The 26,960-nt window shown below is 42.5% G+C and overlaps 3 protein-coding genes and 1 long non-coding RNA gene across 5 annotated transcripts in view; 1 reads left to right on the top strand and 3 right to left on the bottom strand.

The window, feature by feature from the left end:
- Nucleotides 1-980: 980 nt before the first annotated feature.
- Nucleotides 981-3,050, bottom strand: LOC132428779 (gamma-crystallin B). Its single transcript, XM_060017079.1, has 3 exons — nt 3,042-3,050; nt 2,693-2,935; nt 981-1,256 (listed from the first exon to the last, which is right to left on the bottom strand). Exons 1-3 carry the CDS (start codon nt 3,048-3,050, stop codon nt 981-983), a joined length of 528 nt encoding a protein of 175 aa, XP_059873062.1.
- A 7,998-nt stretch (nt 3,051-11,048) lies between these two features.
- On the bottom strand, nt 11,049-13,207 carry LOC132428035 (gamma-crystallin B-like). The gene is made up of 3 exons (XM_060015574.1): nt 13,159-13,207; nt 12,819-13,061; nt 11,049-11,382 (listed from the first exon to the last, which is right to left on the bottom strand). The coding sequence occupies exons 1-3, from the start codon at nt 13,165-13,167 to the stop codon at nt 11,107-11,109; spliced, it is 528 nt and encodes a 175-aa protein (XP_059871557.1). The 5' UTR covers nt 13,168-13,207; the 3' UTR covers nt 11,049-11,106.
- LOC132428036 (uncharacterized) overlaps nt 13,070-26,960 on the top strand; it is a 30,394-nt gene continuing 16,503 nt past the window's right edge. For both annotated transcript variants that reach the window (XR_009520058.1, XR_009520059.1), the window contains exons 1-2: nt 13,070-13,289; nt 22,862-22,951. This is a non-coding gene — a long non-coding RNA (uncharacterized lncRNA). The remainder of the gene's footprint in view (nt 13,290-22,861; nt 22,952-26,960) is intronic.
- LOC132428033 (gamma-crystallin A-like) lies at nt 23,217-26,385 on the bottom strand. The gene is made up of 3 exons (XM_060015568.1): nt 26,377-26,385; nt 25,074-25,316; nt 23,217-23,393 (listed from the first exon to the last, which is right to left on the bottom strand). The coding sequence occupies exons 1-3, from the start codon at nt 26,383-26,385 to the stop codon at nt 23,217-23,219; spliced, it is 429 nt and encodes a 142-aa protein (XP_059871551.1).

Below are 26,960 nucleotides of genomic sequence, written 5' to 3'. Positions count from 1 at the left end.
GGGCATTAGAGCTCAGGCTCAGTAGTTACGGTGCACGGGCTTAGTTGCTCCGTGGCACGTGTGATCTTCTCAGCCCAGGGATTGAACCTGTATCCCCTGCATTGGCAGGAGGATTCTTCACCACTGCGCCACCAGGAAAGTCCCTTATTTTTCATGTATGGTCACAGTACTTTACTCCTATTAAAATGATGGGAGGCAGGGACTTCCCTGGCCATCCAGTCGTTAAGACTCCAGGCTTCCACTGTAGGGGGTGTGGGTTCGATCCCTTGAAGGGGAACTAAGGCCCGCATTACAGCGTGGCCAGGAAAAAAAAAAAAATGATAGGAGGCAGAGTTTTCCTATGTGCATATGGTTTTTGGTAAAAATCCTGAAAATTTTGTACAAAGCACATACAGCAAAGAGACAGTGAATTCTATTGGGAAATCTCATGGCGGTATGAGGTATTGGAAATGGGAGAAAGGGGATGGAGGCTGTTAGAAGGATAAGGAGTGCAGTAGGTGAGAGGACAGGTTCATTTATTTGTTTGTTTATGGAGCTAAAGTAAGAGTCTAGATGAGAATGGCTTTCCTTATCAATTAAGACTTGGACTATATAGGGAAGATGATGGGGATAACCTGGAGGGGTAACTTGAGGTGTTTCAATAAGTACTTGTTTATTATTGTAACTGTTTATTTATGTAACTTGTTTATTATTGTAACTTGTAAGATTAACCACAGATGGGTTGAGCCCAGTTGAACTGAACTTTGAGCCCACATGGCCTAGCCTTTAAAAGAATGCTGGCAATAATATCCTCTACTTACTTCCCCTTATAAGAGGTTGTTCCCCATCTTGAAAGCATATGTTATCATGTCTGGTCAAGTGCCATTATTGCTTTTGAAGGCCTAATAGATTAAAAGAAAGACAGGACTCTGTTAGTGCCAGAAACACAAGCTAAATCTTTTATTAGATTCTAAAGGAGAAAAGTGGAGAATGAAAATACTTCAGTAAAAATCTGTCACCCGTCTTAGAGAACCAGCCTTGGCATTCATCGCCCCCCAGTCAAGATATCTCCTGTACTCCCCTGGCCTCAGGAGGTACTGCCTTCCCCTGTAGTTGGGCAGCTCGTAAAGGACCCAGGAGCCCTCCAGCACATTGAGGGAGTGGATCTCATTGAGGTGGAAGCGGTCCTGAAGAGACAGACAATCATCTGTGATCTCTGACATTTGTCCTCTGAAGTCATCTCTCTCATAGATTCTCATTCTGAAAGTGCCGGAGTGCTAGGGTGGCAGACAGAGAAGAAAAAGTAAGTGAACACAAACAGAGAGAAATTAAAGTTCCCTTAGTCCAAGTCTACTTTCACCACAACCATATCGCAGAGTTAAGGAGCCTTCCTGGTCCCCAACGCCCACCCGTGAATCTCACGGTGGATGGGCTAAGCTAGGAACAGAACTTAGCAGCTCTTCAACTGCTATGCACCAGTCTCTGTCCTTGGGAATTTAGGTTTGTCTAAAATAAAATTGATCATTTTAGTGCTTCTTATTGGAGAACGTCCCTCTCAAAGGAGAAAAGTGAGCATCATTGGAAAGTGAAGCCTCATTTGATATATTCCCCTTGTTATAAAGGAATCAACGTTTAGCTATTTTCTGTAGGACTAATGTTTTGGTTTTCATGCATACTATGGATTATTAAGCCCTTGCAAAAAAGTAAGATGACACATCTTCCCTACCTCCGTTTTCATAACTTCATTTTCAGTTCAAATTTCCACCTATGTGACTCTTAAGCTTCCTTTCTGGCCTCCTACCCTTCACTTCCTCATTCCCTCAGCAGCAGGAATGGTCTTCTTGCAGCTCTGTTTGGATGACACCATATCTCATGCTCCCGCACTTCTACACATTCTTCTAAGAACTCTGCCATCACTCTCTAGGAAAGACTGAATCTCAAACTGTAGTTTTGGATGTGGCCTTTCCTCTAATTTCTACCTCTAGGTGAGCTAATAGGTACTGCCTACAAAATCAGAATAGAAGCCAGGATGCCTCTTCTCTAGGAGGATAATCAATTAGAAAAGTAAGCCAAAGCAAGCAAAAGTATTTTTATCAACTAAACGGAACCAGATTGTATTTATAAGTTGTGATATATTGGATTTCTGCGTTGATATGGCTTGCAATGACCACTTTAAGAAATTATATGTTGGAGTGGGAGTTTAGGGTTAGCAGGGGCAAACTGTTATATATAGGATGGATAAACAACAAGGTCCTACTGTACAGACCAGAGAACCATATTCAGTGTCTGGTGAAAAACCATAATGGAAAAGAATATAAAAAAAAGAATGTCTGTATGTATGACTGAATCACTTTGCTGTACAGCAGACATTAACAGAACATTGTAAATCAACTATACTTCAATACAAAAAAAAGAAATTATACCTCGAACAGATGATAACTTCAGTCTCTTCTATGTTCTGCCTTTTGTTAATGAGTCTTTTCATTTTTGATTCCATTTAAAACATGAAAAACTGGGAATATGTGATTTTAAAAAAAACACCAGATTTCATGAAGAATGGCTTGCTATCTGGGACACCCTTCTAGAATGGACTGCATGCACTGGGCTCACTCCCCCTTTCTGCTCTCCAGTTGGAACCGTTTGGTTGAAGGATGACAGTTTTTAATGGCTTTCATTTCCAAAGAGAGGAAGGCAAAGACAGAACCACACTCACTGTGGGGATGAGGCGGCAGGAGCGGACGGAGTCGTTGAAGCCCATCCACTGCTGGTAGTCGGGGTAGTCGCCGCGCCGCAGGAAGTACTGGTGGCCCTGGTAGTTGGGGCGCTCATAGAGCATCCAGCAGCCGCTGTCCACCCGGATGGAGTTGCAGCGGCTGAAGTAGGGCTGCAGGTTGGGGCAGTCGCTGCTGCACTCGTAGCAGCGGCCCTGGAAGCCCCGGTCCTCGTAGAAGGTGATCTGCAAAGGAAGTATAATTCAAAATGAAATCATTTGCTCCCCGTAATAGATCTTGTATAGAGGCATTTTTCCCCGCTCCATTTTATTTCACTTGTGTTCCGTTTACCTTCCCCATGGCTGGTTGACACGATGATGTGAGTTCAGTGTGATGGGGCCCCGGCAGCGCAGCGGGTCTATATAGCAGGACGGCTGCTGTGTTGGCAAGAACAACACAAAAGGGGCCCCGGGGGTGCGTAAGGGGGTTTTATGGATCCCTTTTGCATGCTGCATTCAGTGGAAATGCCTGTCTAGTCTGCCCTCATTCTCTGGTATATTCTAACGCTGTCTGTTCGGGCTCTGGATGAGTCCCTAGAGTTGCTTTTATTTGGATTCTTAGAGTTTTATAAATTTATCAGCACATCAGTCTGAACTTTTGACCTGAAACTCACGTCTCTATACGTATGATTCGTTTATGCCCTGTGTATTTTGGGGGAAAAAATCCATGTCTTTATGGAAGTGCCCCAGAATTCCAGAGAGGCTGTGGGTGAAGCAGAATGCCACAAGCACTGATTTTCCTGGACCACGGAGACCCCTCTATCTTAAAACTGCTTTCTTCATAGGACTTGTCAATCCAGTACAGGACACAAATCTGGATTCTGATTCTTGCTAGTTTTGACAACGCTTTAAGGCATAGCTTTTAACTTCCTCTTTGGTGAGCACGCTTCATATAACTGGAAACCAGCCCATCGTAGCCGACTTGTGATAAGAACCAAAAGAAAGGTTTTTATGACCACGGGGTTCAAGACTGAGAAGTATATTGCTTTATAGATTGCTTTCCCTTTACCAGGGGAAGGCAGTAAAGCCTCGTGGACTCAGAATGTCCACTTAGTAGCCACATGAACGTGGCAAGCCACACAACCTCTCAGAGCAGGAGTTATTTCATAATACTTATCTCATGGGATATAGTATGTTGAATGAGAGAGAGAGAAAGAGCGAGAGAGAGAGAGAAAAGAAAGAGAAAGAAAGAGAAAGAAACGAAGGAAGGAAGGAAGGAAGGAAGGAAAGAAAGAAAAGAAAGAAAGGAGAGCGGGAGGGAGGGAGGAAGGAAGGAAGGAAGGAAAAAGGAAGGGGCCTGCAGCCTCTGATATTTGAAAGCTGGTCTGGCCCTCAGAGCTAGGCCATATTTCCCTATTAGACATAAACAATCTCACAGAATACCAACTGAGGCCAGTTTACCCTGAGGCCATGATGAAATGAGACAAAATAAGGCGACTTCGTAATTTTGTCTAAGCATAGGCGAAAACAAAGTAAAGGTGCCACCCACAGAACCCCAGACACAGGCCCTCTCTCAGCCAAAATGATTAACTGCTGCTTCTATATCAATTGCAGCTTAATCCTTGTTCTTTGCTCCCTTCCCCATGAGTAGAACTATTAAGATATCCAATCATAAAATTACCCTTGCTGTCTGACAACATCCAATTTAGTGAACTCCTGCTTTTTATTTTATTGTTTATTTTATGTTTTTTTGGCCGCACCGCGCAGCATGTGGGGTCTTAGTTCCCCGACCAGGGATTGAACCCATGCCCCCTGCGCTGGAAGTGCGGAGTCCTAACCCCTGTACCACCAGGGAAGCCCAACATCTGCCTTTTTAGGCACTTCCCCAAGTCACCCAACCAAAGTACAAGTCCTATCATAGTTCTTTCTAACCCTCTTACGGAGACAGTCCATGCTTCCCCATGGTGTATGTTCTCTCCGTCACTGTAACCAGTAACAAATCCCTTTGTTTCACAACAGGTGTGTCTGGTGGCTTTTGGCTAAAGGACATTGACCTGAATAAATGGGGTTATGTGTTTAATGTGTTTGGCACATACTTGGCAGAAATGAGCATTGAATAAACTTTTTTTTTTTTTTTTGCGGTACGTGGGCCTCTCACTGTTGTGGCCTCTCCCGTTGCGGAGCACAGGCTCCGGACGCGCAGGCTCAGTGGCCATGGCTCACGGGCCCAGCCGCTCCGCGGCATGTGGGATCTTCCCGGACCGGGGCACGAACCCGTGTACCCCGCATCGGCAGGCAGACTCTCAACCACTGCGCCACAAGGGAAGCCCTGAATAAACGTTTGATATTAGTAATAGTGAGACATTATTAAGGATGACTTCAGCCCAATTGTCTCTCCCAAAAATGTTCAGTCCTCTCAAAGATGCCTGAAAAATGTCTCCACCACAAAGCCATTTTGTGGTAAAAATGTAGATTTGGAAGGAACTTTAGAAATCATCTAGTGTTCTTCAAACTCCAGGGTGCATTAAGAATCACCTGTGCTTATTAAAAATGCTAAATGCCAGGCTCTACTCTCTTCTGAGATGCTGCATCATTAGATTTGGAAAGGACTCTAGGAATCTGTATTTTTAACTGGCAGCAGCAGGTTGTTCTTGACCAAACTTTGAAAAACACTACTCTGATTTATTCCTTCTTCTTTTCTTTTCCATTCTTTTCCTTGTGTGTGTGTGTGGGGTGTGTGTGTGTGTGTGTGTGTGTGTGTGTATGTGTGTGTGTGTAGCTGATTTACAGTGTTAGTTTCAGGTGTAGCGATTCAGTTATACATATATTTATATTTATTCTTTTTCAGATGCTTTTCCCTTATGGGTTATTGAGTATAGTCCCCTGTGCTATATATGAGGTCCTTGTTGTTTACTATTTTATGTATAGTAATGTGTATATGTTAATCCCAAACTCCTAATTTATCTCCCGCCCCTCCGCCCTGCCATCCATCTTTACTTTTGTATTCTCACTAACTGGAAAAATGAACTGGCCCGTAAAGTTTACTCAATAAATGTCTGGGGGATATGAACGTTATTCCCTCGTCTGAAATTCATCGTTGTAATAGTCCACGGGACCTCTTTCAAAGGCTCAGCACAACAGGCCTACACACTCGCATCAAAGTTCAGCATTTGCAACTTTCAATGTGTAGGATGACATAAGCACCCTGCATTTGATCTATTTAATGGGCATTTATAATAGGCGAGATGAGTAAGCAAAAGAGAGAAAACAGAACTGTTCTGTCCCCTAAGCCCTCTGCTCCTTCGTAATTCTAATTGTATGTCTCCTGAGATGCCAAGTTACTGTGACAACAGCAGTGTCCAATTCTGGAGTTTTGCTAGTGTCTGAGGTCCAATCAACTGTCCACCTTACTACCCACATGCTTGCTTCCTAGTATTGATAATTAACGTAGCATTTGTATCGTATACGTGCTTGGTTAAATGAGAAGAGGTCATTGGTTGGCGGCCATGTAGACCAAACTCTCCCAAACAAGGAGACTGGGTAAGGACCTGGAGGTCACCATCATAGCACCAGCCTCTGGTTCTGTTTCTCGGCTTGTCTTTCTCGGCCGTTCATTAACTGACGTGAAGACAGGAAGCAATCACTGACCCACCTCTGCTTAACTCCTATGGCATTCCTCTTGGAACAAATGAATTTTCATGTTAAAAATGTGAAAAATTTCAACATCAAAATTCTTTTCTGCCCTTTGGCCTCCCCTCTCCCCCCCGCATTGTGTATCTGCATTATACATCAACCAGACCTCCCCCATCATCAAGAATGCCTGCTCAACCATAAACAGCAATATTCTCCTAGCACCAAAAAGGCAACTCCTTAAAAGATAACATTCCCTCTTTTTGGTTTTCCATTTTAAATATTTATTTATTTTTGGTTGTGTTGGGTTTTCCTTGCTGTGTGCAGGCTTTCTCTAGTTGTGGCGAGAGGTGTCTACTCTTTGTTACAGTGTGCGGGCTTCTCATCGCTGTGGCCTCTCTTGTTGTGGAGCACGGGCTCTAGGTGTGCGGGCTTCAGTAGTTGTGGCTTGTGGGCTTCAGTAGTTGTGGCTCGAGGGCTCTAGAGCGTACGCTCAGTAGTTGTGGCACACAGGCTTATTTACTCTGCGCCATGTGGGATCTTCCCAGACCAGGGCTCGAACCTGTGTCCGCTGCATTGGCAGGTGGATTCTTAACCACTGTGCCACCAGAGAAGTCCAACACTCCTTCTAGAGCTTGTAAAGGGTCACGTGACCCACCACGATGGCGCTTAAATCTGGATTATGTAAACTGTCAATAATACGTCATTTAATGTACATCCCTCTGTCTCACAAAACTTATATATACACTGTGTCTTGACTTCTAACAGGCAGAACAGTTCTCAGAGCTTCCTGAGGTGCTCTTCCCAGGTTATAATCCTCAAATTTGGCTCGAATAAAATTTTCCAATTCTTTCTTAAATTGACTGATTAATTTTTCATCAACAAGAACAATATATCTCAGGACTTCCCTGGTGGTCCAATGGCTAAGACCCCACGCTCCCAATGACGGGGGCCAGAGCTTGATCCGTCGTCGGGGAACTAGATCCCACATGCATGTTGCAACTAAGAGTTCGCATGCTGCTACAAAGAAGTCTGCATGCTGCAACAAACATCCTACGTGCTGTAACTAAGACCCCGCACAACCCAAAATAAATAAACAAAAATGAAATAAATATTTTAAGAAAACAAAACAAAAATAATACGCCTTCTTGTTTAAGCAACAGGTGGTTGTGCTTGTCAGTTTTGTTTTAACAAACCCACAAAGAAGAAAATTTGAACTCCAAATGTCCAGAGGGAATGGAATAAGACACCTGCTTACATCAGGACCTACCGCTTGAAAATGGGGAAGGGAAACTGGAGAGGGAACCCATAGCGAGGAGAACATTTTGAGGGTGTAGCTCAATAGAGTGGGGTCTTGACACTTTTGTGGAATAGCTGCTACTTCAGTTTCTGTGCTTGGTGGAACTTTTGTAAGGTTAGTCCAGAAGACACTGTGGATTCAAAGGGAGAAAAGAGGAAAAAAAGGGAAGAAAAAGCTTTAAAATCTGGACTTATAACAAGCTAGGATATATAGGAAATACTAGTGTGTGTAGGGCATGTAGGATGATACCAGGGTTATCTTGAATTGTTGGTTCATCTTCATGGGGAGAAGGTTAGTGGGATCCTGTAGGGTATCCCTTCCCTGCTTTCAGCTCAGACACTCATCTCTTCAAGGTCCCAGTGTTTAGAGAGAGGATAGAGAGAAGGAGGAAGGGTAGATTAGGAGATAGTTTGGGCATAATGTCTTCCCCCGGCAACTCCCCACTGTTGACCTTTTCTTTAAGTTGGGATTAGAGGGTAGATAGCATTCTCTTTGCCTGTGCCCCAGGAAGGGAAGCAACTTGCAAACTTGATCAGTGAGATCCAGGGTCTCTAGTTTTATGTGCCTTCAGTTCAGGTGTTTCACATGATTTCCATGTCTGATGCCTGTGAGTTTATGCCTACTAGGCAAATAATGTAAAACTTGGCACTCCAAGAAGCTTTTGGCTTTCTCATTCATGTTTGCTGTATTATTATTGGCAAACAGAGGATGCTGGCTAATGTCTCCAGGAAGCCAACACTAGTTTTGGGAGTTTAAAGGTTAAAGAACTGAGATTTAGGAACAATTAATATCAAATAATACAAGAATCTATTTTCCAGGGAAGGAGCCTTTATAAAGAGCCTTACCACGTGCCCCAGTTTGCCTGGAACGGTCCTGCTTCATGCCTCTTGCTCCAGTGTAATCCTTAATAGAACACACTCACTCTCAAAAATGACTCAGGATAAGCAACAAATTATATGCTTGTCCTGGTAATAAGCCACTTGGGTGGTGGATATGGAGCCCTTGATGTGTGAGATGGAAGGAGACTCTACAGAGAATGAACAAACATGTGGGTACATCTAAGGACAGGGAAGAGAGGAGCAAGGAAGGGAAAGACAGGCCACCCAGCAGCAGGTTGGAGCTTGCAGACTAGAGCAGGGTCATCCAATATTAAACTTGATATTGTTGTGCTATTGTGATCTAAACTTGCATCTCTCCCCTCACAACCTCTATAACAATGCTGGAGGCACACATTAATGCTTTATGTGAGAAATGGTTCAGGAGTTCAAGGAAAAGGCACTATGTCTCCACTTTGGGTCAACGTGGATCCACTCAATGACAAGGCAGGAGTTCAGTGTGGAGAGTAACTGGCAAAAGCATAAACAACTCGTCTCCGCATAAACAACTCGTCTCCTCTCCAGAATTTCAAGAAACATTGGGTATATGTGTGTTGGAAGAAGTGGGTACATAAGTCTCCCACCTGCTGTGAGATGAGCTTTGAGCCATTTATTAGAATCTGAAAGGATAGGGTACTTCAGATGAATTTTGACCTGAAGCTGTCAGCTTCACTGGGGAACTTTACAAGAAGCAGTCCTAAGAACCGTATTTAATTATTGCAGGATGTTATTGAGGACGTTGTTTACTCAGTATCTTCTTTACTAGGACCCACAAGAAAATTTTCTTTTAGGTTTCAGTACTGGGAATGGTTAGGCTAGTCTTGAATAATTAATTTATTTGTCTTATGGACTCTGTCAGTCATGGAACTGATCATGTTTCCTTCTATGTCTTGGCTGCTGGATCCAAATCTGGTTCTAACTTCAGCCACCAAAGTGCCTTTATAGCACCCAGTTTGGGCTCAAACTTCACTCCTGGCTCCACCTCTCTCTCTCTCTCTCTCTCTCGTTTTTCTTCTGACGCAATTTTTTCATTCACCTATTTTTAATTTCTTTAATTTATTATGTTGTAATTTTTTATTAGTGACCTTAATCTATGTTTATTTTAAAAAGAAAACAACTGAATCAAACAAGCAAACTTGTCCAGAAAATTTTAATGCCCTTTTTTGATTTAGTATTATTTTTCTTTATTATTATTATTATTTTGGCTGCAATGGGTCTTCATTGCTGCACGCGGGCTTTCCCTAGTTGTGGCCAGCAGGGGCCACTTGTCATTGTGGTGCCCAGGATTCTCATTGCAGTGGCTTCTCTTGTTGCAGAGCACGTTCTCTAGGCGCATGGGCTTCAGTAGTTGCAGCACACAGGCTCAGTAGTTGCATGATGCGAGCCCTAGAGCGTGCAAGTTTCAGTACTTGTGGCATGCGGGCTCTAGAGCTCAGGCTCAATAATTGTGGTGCACGGGTTTAGTTGCTCCGTGGCACGTGTGATCTTCTCAGCCCAGGGAATGAACCCTTATCCCCTGCATTGGCAGGAGGATTCTTCACCACTGCACCACCAGGGAAGTCCCTTATTTTTCATATATGGTCACAGTACTTTACTCCTATTAAAATGATGGGAGGCAGGGACTTCCCTGACATTCTAGGAGTTAAGACTCATGCTGCCACTGCAGGGGGTGTGGTTTCGATCCTTGGTAGGGGAACTAAGGCCCACATGCAGCGTGGCCAGAAAAAAAAAAAAAAAATGATAGGAGGCAGAGTTTCCTATGTGCATATGGTTTTTGGTAAAAATCCTGATAATTTTGTACAAAGCACATACAGCAAAGAGACAGTGAATTCTATTGGGAAATCTCATGGAGGTATGAGGTATTGGAAATGGGAGAAAGGGGATGGAGGCTGTTAGAAGGATAAGGAGTGCAGTAGGTAAGAGGACAGGTTCATTTATTTGTTTGTTTATGGAGCTAAAGTAAGAGTCTAGATGAGAATGGCTTTCCTTATCAATTAAGACTTGGACTATATAGGGAAGATGGTGGGGATAACCTGGAGGGGTAACTTGAGGTGTTTCAATAATTACTTGTTTAGTATTGTAACTGTTTATTGTAACTTGTAATACTTGTAACTTGTACAATACTTGTACAAGTACAAGTGTAATACTTGTAACTTGTACAAGTGTAATACTTCTGTAATAGTGTAATACTTGTAACAAGTACACAATAGTGTAATACTTGTAACAAGTACAAGTGTAATACTTGTACAAGTACAAGTGTAATACTTGTAACTTGTACAATACTTGTACAATACTTGTAACAAGTATTGTAACTTGTTTATTATTGTAACTTATAAGATTAACCACAAATGGGTTGAGCCCAGTTGAACTGAACTTTGAGCCCACATGGCCTAGCCTTTAAAAGAATGCTGGCAATAATATCCTCTACTCACTTCCCCTTATAAGAGGTTGTTCCCCATCTTGAAAGCATATGTTATCATGTCTGGTCAAGTGCCATTATTGCTTTTGAAGGCCTAATAGATTAAAAGAAAGACAGGACTCTGTTAGTGCCAGAAACACAAGCTAAATCTTTTATTAGATTCTAAAGGAGAAAAGTGGAGAATGAAAATACTTCAATAAAAATCTGTCACCCGTCTTAGAGAACCAGCCTTGGCATTCATCGCCCCCCAGTCAAGATATCTCCTGTACTCCCCTGGCCTCAGGAGGTACTGCCTTCCCCTGTAGTTGGGCAGCTCGTAAAGGACCCAGGAGCCCTCCAGCACATTGAGGGAGTGGATCTCATTGAGGTGGAAGCGGTCCTGAAGAGACAGACAATCATCTGTGATCTCTGACATTTGTCCTCTGAAGTCATCTCTCTCATAGATTCTCATTCTGAAAGTGCCGGAGTGCTAGGGTAGCAGACAGAGAAGAAAAAGTAAGTGAACAAAATAGAGAGAAATTAAAGTTCCCTTAGTCCAAGTCTGCTTTCACCACAACCGTGTCGCAGAGTTAAGGAGCCTTCCTGGTCCCCAACGCCCATCCGTGAATCTCACGGTGGATGGGCTAAGCTAGGAACAGAACTTAGCAGCTCTTCAACTGCTATGCACCAGTCTCTGTCCTTGGGAATTTAGGTTTGTCTAAAATAAAATTGATCATTTTAGTGCTTCTTATTAGAGAACTTCACTCTCAAAGGAGAAAAGTGAGCATCATTGGAAAGTGAAGCCTCATTTGATATATTCCCCTTGTTATAAAGGAATCAACGTTTAGCTATTTTCTGTAGGACTAATGTTTTGGTTTTCATGCATACTATGGATTATTAAGCCCTTGCAAAAAAGTAAGATGACACATCTTCCCTACCTCCATTTTCATAACTTCATTTTCAGTTCAAATTTCCACCTATGTGACTCTTAAGCTTCCTTTCTGGCCTCCTACCCTTCACTTCCTCATTCCCTCAGCAGCAGGAATGGTCTTCTTGCAGCTCTGTTTGGATGACACCATATCTCATGCTCCCGCACTTCTACACATTCTTCTAAGAACTCTGCCATCACTCTCTAGGAAAGACTGAATCTCAAACTGTAGTTTTGGATGTGGCCTTTCCTCTAATTTCTACCTCTAGGTGAGCTAATAGGTACTGCCTACAAAATCAGAATAGAAGCCAGGATGCCTGTCTTCTCTAGGAGGATAATCAATTAGAAAAGTAAGCCAAAGCAAGCAAAAGTATTTTTATCAACTAAACGGAACCAGATTGTATTTATAAGTTGTGATATATTGGATTTCTGCGTTGATATGGCTTGCAATGACCACTTTAAGAAATTATATGTTGGAGTGGGAGTTTAGGGTTAGCAGAGGCAAACTGTTATATATAGGATGGATAAACAACAAGGTCCTGCTGTACAGCCCAGAGACCATAATCACTGTCTGGTGAAAAACCGTAATGGAAAAGAATATTAAAAAAACAATGTCTGTATGTATGACTGAATCACTTTGCTGTACAGCAGACATTAACAGAACATTGTAACTCAACTATACTTCAATACAAAAAAAAGAAATTATACCTCGAACAGATGATAACTTCAGTCTCTTCTATGTTCTGCCTTTTGTTAATGAGTCTTTTCATTTTTGATTCCATTTAAAACATGAAAAACTGGGAATATGTGATTTTAAAAAAAACACCAGATTTCATGAAGAATGGCTTGCTATCTGGGACACCCTTCTAGAATGGACTGCATGCACTGGGCTCACTCCCCCTTTCTGCTCTCCAGTTGGAACCGTTTGGTTGAAGGATGACAGTTTTTAATGGCTTAGATTTCCAAAAAGAGGAAGGCAAAGACAGAACCACACTCACTGTGGGGATGAGGCGGCAGGAGCGGACGGAGTCGTTGAAGCCCATCCACTGCTGGTAGTCGGGGTAGTCGCCGCGCCGCAGGAAGTACTGGTGGCCCTGGTAGTTGGGGCGCTCATAGAGCATCCAGCAGCCGCTGTCCACCCGGATGGAGTTGCAGCGGCTGACGTATGGCTGCAGGTTGGGGCAGTCGCTGCTGCACTCGTAGCAGCGGCCCTGGAAGCCCCGGTCCTCGTAGAAGGTTATCTGCAAAATGGAAGATGTGGAAGCATGAAGCGATTTGCAGCCCCGCTGAAGATGCCGCGACCCGGCAAAGGTTGAGCATCAGGTACCCAGCACTTACCTTTCCCATTCTGGAGAGAGGAAGCAGGAGGTGTTCGCTGGATGTTGTGTGCGACTAGGGGGAGGGCCGCTGTATAAATAGCAGCCCTGACTGCTGCCTCCGCAGGAAATACACAAAAGGAGCCCATTTCGGTGAGTAAGGGGATTTGCAAGCTCTCCGCCCTCCCTCCCCCTGGTCACTGCGGTTAGCTGAATGTTTACTCTTATTCTTTCTGGTAGGTTCGGGTTGTTCTAATTCACAAAAGCTGTTGTTGCCACCAAAATGAAAAGTCTTTAACGTAGAAGGATGAGCGGAATTCTATCCCCATGCTTTTATTTTATAGCCTAGTCTGCTTAATTGACTCCTTAAAGGTAATTAAACTAAACCATGTGTTCTGCTCAGGGACTGGTGTTTAAAAACAAAACAGAACAAAAATACTTCTTGAAAACCAGAATTTAAATAATAAGAAATCTTAAGGAAGAGGGAATCAAGTAATCTGTGAAAATGCTTTGAAAAGCATAAAGCGTAATTCAAATTCAAGATTCTGTGATTGAAAGCAGATTGTTGTGGCCTTCCTTTCTCACATCTCCCTTGGAGCCTACATCCTTCCTTCTGCTGGCGGCTGCCCAGAGACTTGCTCGCTCTTTGGGGTCCCTGGCCTCCTTCAAATGTCCTAAGATCTATCTTTTCTCTTCACCCTGATAAACTCTTGTTCACTTGGTAAGGGTGATTTGAGTTAGTGTAAGGAGTAATGTAGAAACCCTCAAGGTACAACACCCTCTACTTCCTCAGACTTTTGAGATGCTAGACAGCACCAGACAACAGAGCATCTTGATACCAGGCCAGACAACAGGGTATCTTTTTTTTTTTTTTTTTTTTTTTTTTTTTGCGGTGTGCGGGCCTCTCACTGTTGTGGCCTCTCCCGTTGCAGAGCACAGGCTCCGGACGCGCAGGCTCAGTGGCCATGGCTCACGGGCCTAGCTGCTCCGCGGCATGTGGGATCTTCCCAGACCGGGGCACGAACCCGTGTCCCCTGCATCGGCAGGCGGACTCTCAACCACTGCGCCACCAGGGAAGCCCCAACAGGGTATCTTGATAGTATGGATTTCACAGTGTGATATGGGGACCTCTAAGGTCCCCAAGACACTTTCAAGGGGTTCATATGGTCAGAACAGTTTTCATAACAATACCAAGATGTTATTTGCCCTTTTCACTCTTATTCCTTCACAAGTGTACAGTGGAGTTTTTCCAGAGGCTATATGACATTAAAGAGATTTGGTAAAATGTAAAGCAATTCCAGTCTTTTCATTGTTTTTGCTCTGGAAAGTATGGTTATTATTCATAAAATATGTTATTTATGTTAACATGTAATAGGTTTACTAAGGCTCTTCCTATAAAAAGGGGAACCCACAGTGAGTAGGAGTCCCTCTATTGGAATAGAACCAACACAGTATCCAGCAGATACCCAGGCCCTGACATGACCCTCCATGGGATGATAAAGAATATAGGTGGCTACAGGCTGGCCCCAGTCTATTTCATAGCCTATGTCATGTGACATTGTAGAATTCATCCTGACCTCTTGCAAAACTGGTGGCAGCACTAACAGAGCCCTGAGGCAAACAATTATATTAACACATTTTAGGGATCAAATAAAATACTAGAAATAGAGCAGGCCGTCCCTCGGTATCCGTGGGATTGCTTCCAGAACTCCTGTGGATACCAAAATCTGCAGATGCTCAAGTCCCTTATACAAAATGGAGTAGTATTTGCATATAACCTACACAATCTTCCCATATACTTTAAATCATCTCTAGATTACTTATAATACCTACTACAATGTAAATGCTGTGTAAGTAGTTGTGAATACAGTGTAAATGATATGTAAATAGTTGCCACCCTCTAGGTGGTCACAAAGCACCGAGCTGATCTCCCTGTGCTATGCGGCTGCTTCCCACAAGCTATGTATTTTACATTTGGTAGTGTGTATATGTCCATGCCACTCTCTCACTTCGTCCCAGCTTACCCTTCCCCCTCCCCGTGTCCTCAAGTCATTCTCTATGTCTGCGTCTTTATTCCCGTCCTGCTCCTAGGTTCTTCAGAACCTTTTTTTTTTTTCCAGATTCCATATATATGTGCTAGCATACGTATTTGTTTTTCTCCTTCTGACTTACTTCACTCTTTACGACAGACTCTAGGTCCATCCACCTCACTACAAATAACTCAATTTCGTTTCTTTTTATGGCTGAGTAATATTCCATTGTATATATGTGCCACATCTTCTTTATCCATTCATCTGTCGATGGACACTTAGGTTGCTTCCATGTCCTACCTATTGTAAATAGTGCTGCAATGAACATTGTGGTACATGACTCTTTTGGAATTATGGTTTTCTCAGTACCCAGTAGTGGGATTGCTGGGTCGTATGGTAGTTCTATGTTTAGTTTTTTAAGGAACCTCCATACTGTTCTCCAGATTGGCTGTATCAATTTACATTCTCACCAACAGTGCAAGAGGGTTCCCTTTTCTCTACACCCTCTCCAACATTTACTGTTTGTAGATTTTTTTTTTTTTTTTTTTTGCTGTACGTGGGCCTCTCACTGTTGTGGCCTCTCCCATTGCGGAGCACAGGCTCCGGACGCGCAGGCTCAGCGGCCATGGCTCACGGGCCAAGCCGCTCCGCGGCATGTGGGATCTTCCCGTACCAGGGCATGAACCCGTGTCCCCTGCATCGGCAGGCGGACTCTCAACCACTGCGCCACCAGGGAAGCCCTGTTTGTAGACATTTTGATGATGGCCATTTTGACCAGTGTGAGGTGATACCTCATTGTAGTTTTGATTTGCATTTCTCTAATGATTAGTGATGTTGAGCATTCTTTCATGTGTTTGTTGGCAATCTGTATATCTTCTTCGGAGAAATGTCGATTTAGGTCTTCTGCCCATTTTTGGACTGGGTTGTTTGTTTTTTTGATATTGAGGTGCATGAGCTGCTTGTATACTTTGGAGTTAATCCTTTGTCAGTTGCTTCATTTGCAAATATTTTCTCCCATTCTGAGGGTTGCCTTTTCGTCTTGTTTGTGGTTTCCTTTGCTGTGCAAAAGCTTTGAAGTTTCATTAGGTCCCATTTGTTTATTTTTGGTTTTATTTCCATTTCTCTAGGAGGTGGGTCAAAAAGGATCTTGCTGTGATTTATGTCATAGAGTGTTCTGCCTATGTTTTCCTCTAAGAGTTTGATAGTGTCTGGCCTTACATTTAGGTCTGTAATCCATTTTGAGTTTATTTTTTGTGTATGGTGTTAGGGAGTGTTCTAATTTCATTCGTTTATATGTAGCTGTCCAGTTTTCCCAGCCTGGTTTAGTGTCTTCAACAAGGTAATAACCTTAAGGGTAAGGGCCATGTCACACTTCTCTATCCCTCATGATTATTTACTAATTAATTATATGGATAGAGTCCTGGAAACAAGAAAAACAGTTAAGCAGTGATGCCCATTTTATTGCAAATGATTCTGATTTTATTTTGGAGAACAATAACTCACCCACATGAGGTCACCTATGTGGATGTTCAGAGACACAGCCATCATTCTCTCCCACTCAGTCCTCTACCACGTCCCCTGGTTCTGATAGCCTCCACTCCTGTCTGGTCCTTGGTGACCTGGGAAAACTTGAAGGGAGGTAAAAATGGCCCAGAAATTGGGCAGGCTGGTGTAGGCTGGCAGCAGGGAGGCCTTCCTGAGGGGAGGGGAGGTGTTAGAGCACCACTAGAGCTCTCCCGTGAAGGTCTCAGAACTTACCTTTAACTGCTAAAGGAGAGATGGCCTGAGAAAGAGAACAAAAATGAAAGAAAAGGTGATGAGCAACATTTTTGTGAAGAAAAATAATGAGATCCCCAGTCACTTCCTTGCATTTTAGAAGATGGATGGGTCAATGGAATAAGACATTGGGTCCCGGTTGCTGCAAGACATGCTTTGTTCTGTCTCTTTGTAGTATCAGCCAACACCCCAGTCTAAAATATGTGGGAGATTAAGGGACTGAGCCAATGAGCCTTTTAGCACAAATATTTGAATACCAAGTTTAAAGTTACATACAAGTTTTTTCTTTTTCCTTTAAAAAGAAGTGCAAAACTTGTTTTAAAAAAGACAGGTCTCATTTAAATTTTAAAAAATTAAAAAAAAATTAAAAACCATTTAAAGTTCTTTAGGAACTCATGGTTAAACAAACTCGTATATCAAAATACATAGACTTGCATGTCAAAATATTTGAATGGATCTGATATAACCCTGGTTTCTTCCAAAAACAAAATAGTTCATTTAAGAGCCATTAAGGGACTTCCCTGGTGGTCCATTGGTAAAGAATCCGCCTTACAGTGCAGGGGACGTGGGTTTGATCCCTGGTCAGGGAACTAAGATCCCACATGCCGCGGGGCAACAAAGCCCACGTGCCACAACTACTGAGCTTGTGTGCCTCAACTAGAGAGCTCATGTGCCACAGCTACAGAGCCCATGTGCCCTGGAGCCTGTGTGCCACAACTAGAGAGAGAAAAACCCACAACTAGAGAGAAGCCCGCGTGCTGCAACGAACAGCTCTCTCGCCTCAACTAAGACCCAACAGAGCCAAAAATAAATAAATCTTTAAAAAAAAAAAAGAGCCATTAAAGTTACCTGGGGCCTGTTAGAAGGCTCTGTGGAAATAGTTCATTACCCTCCCTGCCTCCCTTCCCCCATGCCAATGTTTTAGTTTGTCAGCTGGGTTTTCCTGAAGCGTTTGCAGACTTCTTTCTCTGGTAACCACTTATGTGTCTCCCAGATGAAACCTCTTGAGTTCATCAGCACATCATTGACATGACCCTGCTGAAGGAAGCCACATCTGCTCTCACTTAAGTAGGTAGGATTGAACCTGTAGCAAACTTTACAGCACTCACTTGGGTCATGATGATGGAAATAATAATAGTTAATAATGACAGCCTACTGTATGAAGAGTGTTTAGTGTGTTCTAGACATTGTACCAGGAATCTTATATAGAGTACGTCATGTAGCTAACACAGCACAATTATTATCAGTACTTCCCCAAATATTTGAGAGATCCAGGGCAAGAGCATAAATAGAGGCCCCCTCTACCACCCCATGGACCGCCCTCCTCACTTCTCACTCCCTCACATGTCCAAGCTCCACCCCCGCATCCCGACCATGCCCCCAAACAGCTGCCCTTTGAGTACCAGTGTCCTTGGGTGGGTGAGTGAAGACTCTCTCTTAGATTTTGGAAGCAAGGGTGTAAATGGAGGAAATTCTGGAGCTCCAGGTATAAGGAGTGTGGTCTAGAAGACGTGTGGGCATGTCCCTGTTGTTGCACACATTCCTGTCCTGTGGGGAAGATTGTATCTGGAGGAGGCCAGAGGAGGCTCTCTGAACACCCATTCCAAGCCGGGGTCCCCAGCTGACCAAGTCTAATCACGTACTGATCACTATGAGAAACAAATTCAAAAAGGTACACACAGCTAGTAAGTAGAGGCACTGGGAACTGAACTCAGGTCTGTCAGCCTTGAAGGCCTAAACTGATTGTTTCTGCATATAACAATGACTTGTTTTAGAGGTTATGTTTCCAGATGTGCATAGCTTATATTCTCCCTAATTATACACTTCTCATAGTAGGTTCAATGTCGTTCTTTTTTTTTTTTTTTTACCTTGCAAAGGGCCTAGCACCAAAGTAGCCTGCTCTCCCTACCAACCTTGAAAATATTTGGCTTTAACAGGAATTCTGGTAAATTCTAGTGGATTCTTCAATTGACTGATTGCTGCCAGGCTGATTTCTTCAGCCTGGCTCTAGGATCTCAGCATTAACTGACTGCAAAGGGTTCCTAAATCCCTGTGTCACTGATTTATATGTAGCCTTCTAAGACAGCAGTAATGGGTGACGATTAAAAGGACATTGAGGATTTTCACATTTCCTTGAATTAGAGAATTTTTTTTAGAAAATAGCTAATTTACTTTGCCCCCCTCCCTTTTTTATGAAGTCCATATATATAGCATAACAAGGTAAAACTGATGGAGGGATGACTGCTGCTTATTGAGCTTCTTTACAGGAGGCATCTCATTTATTCCTCATAAGAACATGCAAGTGGGAAAACTGAGGCTTAGGGAGCATAAGTAACTTGCTCAAGGTCACACAGCCATTAGGTGGTCAAGCCAGAAACCATGTCCATGGACCTCAAGGCCTACATTGGTAACCATTGAGATGCTCTACGTTGAAACCTAATACAGTCTTAAAGAATCAGAGCTGGAAGGAAACATGGAGCTCCTCTTGTCCACACCCCTTATTTTATAGAGAAGAAAACTTGTGGCACACCGAGCTTTCTTAGATAAAAGGCTGTTCTCTAAACCCTTAAGTTCACTAGATTAAAGCAAAACAAAACAAAACCTCAGTTTAAAATTATTTTCAGTGAGACATCTCACCTAGGTTTTACTCTTTTTTTAAAAAAAGCAGAGCTCATATTTCATTAGTCACCCAACAAAGGACAACACACTATGGTTTAACTAAGCTGGCGGCAAAACAAATCTTTCTGTGTATTTGGTATTGGTAAGAGCCACGGCAGTTTAGTAATATGTGTATCTTCATATTTATAATTTATACCATATGTTCCTTCAGCAAGAAGGAATCTTATTCTAAAAGATTATTTATTACTTAAGGTTCTGTGCCGGGCATTATTATTTTTAAACAGCTTTGTTGAGATATAATTCACATACCATATAGTTTACCCATTTAAAGTGTATAATTCAATGGTTTTAGTATATTCACAGTTATGTGCAACCATCACCACAGTGAATTTTAGAGCATGCTCATCCCACAGTGAGAAGTCCTGTACCCTTTAGTTTTCATTCCTTTATCCACCCATCCCCCATACCTAAGCAACCCATGAATCCACTTACTGTCTCTAGATTTGCCTATTCAGGTTATTTCATATAAATGAATCCTATAATATGTGGTCTTATGTGACTGGCTTCTTTCACTTAGCCTAATGTTTTCAAGGTTCATCCATGTTGTAGCATGTATCAGTACATCATTCCTTTTTATGGCCAAATAATATTCCATTGTTTGCATATATCACATTTCATTTGTCCAATCATCCACTGGTAGACATTTGGGTTGTTTTCACCTTCTGGCTACCGTGAATAGTGCTGCTATGAACATTCATGTATACTTTTTTTAAAAAATAAATTTATTTATTTATTGGCTGCTTTGGGTTTTCATTGCTGGGCGCGGGCTTTCTCTAGTTGCGGCGAGCGGGGGCTAATCTTCGTTGCAGTGCGCACGCTTCTCGTTGTGGTGGCTCCTCTTGTTGCAGAGCATGAGCTCGAGGCACGCGGGCTTCAGTAGTTGTGGCACACGGACTCAGTAGTTGTGGCTCGTCGGCTCTAGAGTGCAGGCTCAGTAGTGGTGGCGCACGGGCTTAGTTGCTCCACGGCAAGTGGGATCTTCCTGAATCAGGGCTTGAACCCATGTCCCCTGCATTGGCAGGCAGATTCTTAACCATTGCACCACCAGGGAAGTCCCCATGTATACGTTTTTGTTTGAACACCCATTTTCAATTCTTTGGAGTATAAACATCAGAGTGGAATTGCTGAGTCATATAACTCTATTTTAACTATTTGAGGAAATACCAAACCGTTTTCCACGGTGGCTGCAACATTTTCCATTCCCACCAGCTATTTATGAGAGTTCCAATCTCTCCACGTCCTTACTAACATTTGTTATTTTCTGCTTTTTTTTTCCCTAAAATTATTATAACCATCCTAGTGGGTATTAACCCACTAGGATGGTTATAACCCAAATCAAACTACCCTACTGTGGTTTGATTTGAATTTCCCTAATGACTAACAATGCTGAACATCTTCAGTAGCTTCTTGGCTATTTGTATATCTTCTTCATAAAGATGTATATTCAAATCCCTTGCCCATTTTTAAATTATGTTGTTTATCTTTCTGTTGTTGTTTTAAGAGTTTTTATATATTCTGGATACTAGACTCTTACCAGATAAAAAGTTTGTAAATATTTTCTCCCATTCAGTGGGCTGTCTTTTCACTTTCTTGATAGTATCCTTTGATTCATAAAAGGTTTTAATTTTGATGAAGTCCAATTTATTTTTTTATTGTTGTTGCTTGTGCTTTTGGTCATATTTAAGATATCATTGCCTAATAAAAGATCACAGAGATGGGGCTTCCCTGGTGGAGCAGTGGTTGAGAGTCTGCTTGCTGATGCAGGGGACGTGGGTTTGTGCCCCGGTCTGGGAAGATCCCACATGCTGCAGAGTGGCTGGGCCCGTGAGCCATGGCTGATGGGCCTGCGCATCCGGAGCCTGTGCTCCGCAACGGGAGAGGCCACAACGGTGAGAGGCCCGCATACCGCCAAAAGAAAAAAAGAAAAAGATGTATGTCTCTGTTTTCTTCTAAGAGTTTTATAGTTTGAGTTCTTTGATTTATTTTGAGTTAATTTTTATATGTGGTATGAAATGGAGGTCTAACTTTATTCTTTTGCATTTGGATATCCAGTAGTCCCAGCACCATTTGTTGAAAAGCTATTCTTTCCCCATTGAATGGTCTTAGCACCCTTGGCAAAAATCAGTTGAGCATAGACATATGGGTTTATTTCTAGACCCTCAAGTCTATTCCATTCATCTCTATGTCTACCCTGTGCCAGTACCCTGCTGTCTTGATTACTGTTGCTTTGTTGTAAGTTTTGAAATTAGGAAGTGTGAGTACTCCTACTCTGTTCTTTTTTCAAGAATGTTTCGGCTATTCTGGGTCCCTTGCAATTCCATATGAATTTTAAAATTAGCTTCTCAATTCCTATAAAGAAGTTAACTGGGACAGAGCACTATTTTTGCTTATGTAAATTTGTGAAAAGAATTAGCATTCTGGGAGAGCAGCTCTACTCTAGTGGAAAGAAATGTCAGAGGTATGCAGGATTATAAATATTCTTACTTCACTCTGCATAGTTGAGTCTTCCATAATTGAATCTTGATAAAAGTTCATACTGGAGTCCAAAATAAAGATGACTATACTGTACTGTTGAATTTGAGGAAACCCTGAGAATACATTAATTTCTTACATTTATATTTGTACAAACATTTAAAGATAACAAAGTGTGTTCACAATCTTTCCCCAGCTTTTCATCATAGTTATCCTGGAAATTAGTGAGACAGGAATTTATTATTGCCTGTAGTTTTCAATAAGGCAATTTAGGCACAGAGAATAAGAAATGACTTGCTCGAAGAGATAAGCTAGGAAGTGGAGTAACCAACTGTCCTAGTTTACCTGAGACTGAGGGGCATTTTATTAGTAAGTAGCAGAGGCAGGATAACAACTCAGGCCCTTTAACTCTTTTTTTAAAAAATTAATTAATTAATTAATTAATTAATTTTTGGCTGAGTTGGGTCTTTGTTGCTGTGCACGGGCTTTCTCTGGTTGCGACAAGCCCCAGGTCCTTTAACTCTTAATTTAACACTTCTCCTCCCAGATGACCTCATCATGCGTACTTGACCTTCTCTACTTTGGGAATTCCGCTTAAAACTTCTCTTTTCACTCAGCTTTTCTTGACTAATCTTATCTGAAACCTCAGCTGCCCTAACCTCTCCAGCAATCCTTTGTCTTTGGTATCCCAGCCACAACTGGTTCTATATTTTCTCCTGTATATGGGTTTCATAGTTTTTCATTATGTTTCTTTCCTCTCTCCCTCAGATCGTGGGTCATAGAGGCAGACAGTGTTTCTCCCTCCTTCCCGTGACATGAGTGGGGACTTCATAATTACTGCTGCCTGACCAGCAGGAAGTAAGTAGACATTCAAGACACTTGACCTTCAGGGTCAGATAAGTTGCCAAGGGTCACCATTTATTAAAATTCAGTTATCATTTAAGATGAACAAGAATCACTTAGTGCCAGGAACACAATCTGTGTATTTAGTGCAACTCTATGTGGATTATAATAAGGAAAACACAGCCTCGTACAAATCGATGATGCATCTCAGAGAGCCGACTTTGGCATCCAGGCCTCCCCGGTCATGGTAGCTCCTTTAGTCCCCTGGCCTCAGCAAGTACTACCACCCCTGGTAGTTGGGCATCTCGCAGAGGACCCACCAGCCCTCCAGCATGTGGAGTGAGTGGAGCTCATTGAGCTGGAAGTGGTCATGCATGCAGGAGCAGTCCTCTGTGAGCTCGGACACCAGGCCTCCGTAGCCATGTCTCTCATACAGCTTTATCCTGTGAGAGCTAGTCTGTTGTGACAGTAAACCAAAGATGAAAAATAAGTTGTGGGCATCCTTGATGTCAGTAAAAGTGACTCAATCAGCCTGCAGCTTCATGAAGCAGGGTTTTCAAACCATCCTGTCATATATGTATCCTTTCCTTACATGGTTGTTCTAACAAATTAGGGAGAGTATTAAAATAAAACTGACCTGACCAGGGGTCTATCCTGTGGAAGAAACAAGAATTGAAATAAAGTCAATAAAAGGGATTCCTTTCTAAAAAAAAAACAACTGTCACAACTGTATTTAGTTCAGTCTGCAGAGAGGATTTTAACTCCGTTTACCATTATGACTGTGTATCACTGAATCCTATCAAGCTTGGTTTTGGTTTTTTTGTATTTTTTTTGATTGGAGTATAATTGCTTTACAACGTTGTGTTAGTTTCTGCTGTAGAAAAAAGTGAATCAACTATATGTATACATATATCCCCTCCCTCCTGAGCCTCTCTCCTCCCGCCATCCCACCCCTCTAGGTCATCACAGAGCACTGAGCTGAGCTCCTCAAGCTTGTTTTTAAATATTTTTATTTTGGAATTTATTTATTTTTGGCTGTGTTGGGTCTTCATTGCTGTGCGAGGGCTTTCTCTAGTTGCGGTGAGCAGGGGCACCTCTAGGCATGCGGCTTCAGTAGTTGTGGCATGTGGGCTCAGCAGTTGTGGCTCAAGGGCTCTAGAGCGCAGGCTCAGTAGTTGGGTTTAATGGCTCTGCAGCATGTGGGATCTTCCCGGACCAGGGCTAGAACCCATGTCCCCTGCATTGGCAGGCAGATTCTCAACCACTGTGCCACCAGGGAAGCCCCTCAAGCTTGTTTTTAAGTCACTTTTGTACTCATCATGTACAACAATTCATATTTACTCTGAGTCCACATGTCCAACATTTTGCCAAGTCACTTGTAAGTTGAGTTTCTTGCCTCAAAGAAATTTCTGTCTTATTTGTACCTCTTTTTGCATCTGCAAATTTCTGCAGCCGAATTTTGGTTTCACTTCTTGAATCTGCTTGTCATGACACATAATTTGGTGTCATCAGAATGTAGAAATACAAATTCCACATGATTGAAAAACATTAAGCAGCACTTTGGTGAGGACCATGTCCCATGAAATCCTAATTAATGATCTTTTTCTGACCCTTGTGAAAAACTAGTTGATAATGACTGCTGAATACAAGGAGCCACCTGCAAGCGAACTGTTCTAGTTTCTAGATCCGTAGGTCATAAAGAAGGTATTGAAAATAATCGCCAATACAGTCAGAATACATTATACTTATGTTGTTCTCCCATAGTCTGTCAGTGTTCATTAAGAAATAATGATCTAGATAGATTTTTTTCTTTACTGAACAAGGTAGTTTTTATTTAGAAATTAGGGATCAGCTAGATACTTCCAAATTCAACTTTAGAAGCTATATTGTTGTGATTTCTTGTGCCTAAAAACAATCTGCCCATTTTTAATGCTTTATTGAAATGAGTTTTAATGTTTCCATATGAGAGCGTAGTAAAGGCAATCAATTTTTTGTTAAATGCTTGAGAGTTGGGCTTTGCTATTTCACCGTGAACACTAGTCCTGAGTTGAAACAAACAAACTGACTTTTATGAACAGGAATTTATGGCCATGGATCAGTGATGCTTTCACATGAGTCGTGTTGAACTAAGACTCACGTAAGGAATTGTGTGGCAGGGGCAGACGGAGTCGTTGAGGCCCATCCACTGCTGGTAGTCGGGGTAGTCGCCGCGCCGCAGGAAGCACTGGTGGCCCTGGTAGTTGGGGCGCTCGTAGAGCATCCAGCAGCTGCTGTCCACCCGGATGGAGTTGCAGCGGCTGAAGTAGGGCTGCAGGTTGGGGCAGTCGCTGCTGCACTCGTAGCGGCGGCCCTGGAAGCCCCAGTCCTCGTAGATGGTGATCTGCAGGTGGAAAGCAAGGTGACAGCAGGGAGTCAGCTGGGAGGTACATCCCCTCCACCCCACAGTAGATACCCAGCAGACACGTTGTGGCGTATGTTTATGTAGGAAAAAAAAGATTATAACAGTGTATGTATAAGCCCAAATGTCAATCATGGTTATCAATGAATGGCAAGATTATAGGTCTTAATTTTATGTTTTTATTTCTCCTTTTTGTTGTTTTCAATTGCTTTAATTTGTTGTTACATAAATATATATTACTTTCATGAGATGAAAAAATAAAATCAATTTGTAAATGTATAACTTTGAGTTACTGGTGAAAAGCAGCAAATTTTGTAAATAGCCACATTTTGTCTTGAGATTAAACACTTCTCCTTGGGCTAAAAAGCAAGAGGTCTCCCAAGACTCTCTGAGACGCTCCAGGAGTAGGAAAATATACGGAATCCTCCCATTCCCCTCTCCCCTCAACCCAGCTTCTAGGGATGCTTTTTGTTTTCAAAACTAGCATCATGTGGACCTAGAGTCTGTCATACAGAGTGAGGTAAGTCAGAAAGAGAAAAACAAATACCGTATGCTAACACATATATATGGAATCTAAAAAAAAAAAAAAAGAAAAGAAAAAAATCGTTCTGAAGAACCTAGGGGCAGGACAGGAATAAAGACGCAGACATAGAGAATGGACTTGAGGACACGGTGGTGGGGGGAAGGGTAAACTGGGACAAAGTGAGAGAGAGGCATGAACATATATACACTACCAAATGTAAAACAGATAGCTAGTGGGAAGCAGCCACATAGCACAGGGAGATCAGCTCGGTGCTTTGTGACCACCTAGAGGGGTGGGGTAGGGAGGGTGGGAGGGAGACACAAGAGGGAGGGGGTATGGGGATATATGTATGTGTATAGCTGATTCACTTTGTTATACAGCAGAAACTAACACACCATTGTAAAGCAATTATGCTTCAATAAAGATGTTAAAAAAAAAAAAGCTAGCATCGTGATTTTCCTGAGTTTTCCCTCCCTGAAGCAACACTGTTTCATAGGACCCAGGTGACTGCTTGAAAGCTTTTCCCATCGCTGCCAACCTATTGATTTAGAAGCACTCTCAGATATTCAGGGGTAGAGGGTGACCCCAATCCCCAACTCATCCCGTGTGTATGTAGAAAGATGAAATCAAACACCTTCATGGTTCATGACTCAGGGAGGGACATCCACCTACAGCTGGCAATATGTCCACAATGCATTTGTAAAAGTCCTCAGGCAGCATGTAAAGAAAATGTGCAGATGCTAAGAGGAGAGAAATTAATAGCCACAAAGAAAAAGTGTTCCCCTGCAAGTAGCAGAGCTAGACAAAAGAAAACTGGGCAGAGTCCTATGAAGTTAGACAGTATACCCAGGGACCAGAGGATATACCTAATGTGGCAGGTGTACTGGTAAACTTCAGTTACAGCTGTAATTGAACCAGTGTGGGAAAGGCTGCATTGGTCTCCCCACATCGGAATACACACCATTTTCAGCAAAAGTCAACAAATCACACACCAGTTTTGGCGCATGTTAAAGAAAACTGTTCTGCAGAAAGGTGACACATCAAAACCATAAGGTGGTATAATTTATACTTACATTCATTTGGTCAAATTGTTACTACATGTA

Source organism: Delphinus delphis, chromosome 7, assembly GCF_949987515.2.
Source record: "Delphinus delphis chromosome 7, mDelDel1.2, whole genome shotgun sequence".
Taxonomy (NCBI): domain Eukaryota; kingdom Metazoa; phylum Chordata; class Mammalia; order Artiodactyla; family Delphinidae; genus Delphinus; species Delphinus delphis.
Note: the sequence above shows the minus strand (reverse complement) of the source record. Positions and strands in the feature narration are given on the sequence as shown.

What these genes read in the sequence shown, in the direction of transcription:
- LOC132428779 (XM_060017079.1), bottom strand. An exon ending in CCTGCCGCCTCATCCCCACA is followed by an intron (nt 1,257 to 2,692) that starts GTGAGTGTGGTT and finishes CTGCCACCCTAG; the next exon opens with CACTCCGGCACTTTCAGAAT.
- LOC132428035 (XM_060015574.1), bottom strand. An exon ending in CCTGCCGCCTCATCCCCACA is followed by an intron (nt 11,383 to 12,818) that starts GTGAGTGTGGTT and finishes CTGCTACCCTAG; the next exon opens with CACTCCGGCACTTTCAGAAT.
- LOC132428033 (XM_060015568.1), bottom strand. An exon ending in CCTGCCACACAATTCCTTAC is followed by an intron (nt 23,394 to 25,073) that starts GTGAGTCTTAGT and finishes CTGTCACAACAG; the next exon opens with ACTAGCTCTCACAGGATAAA.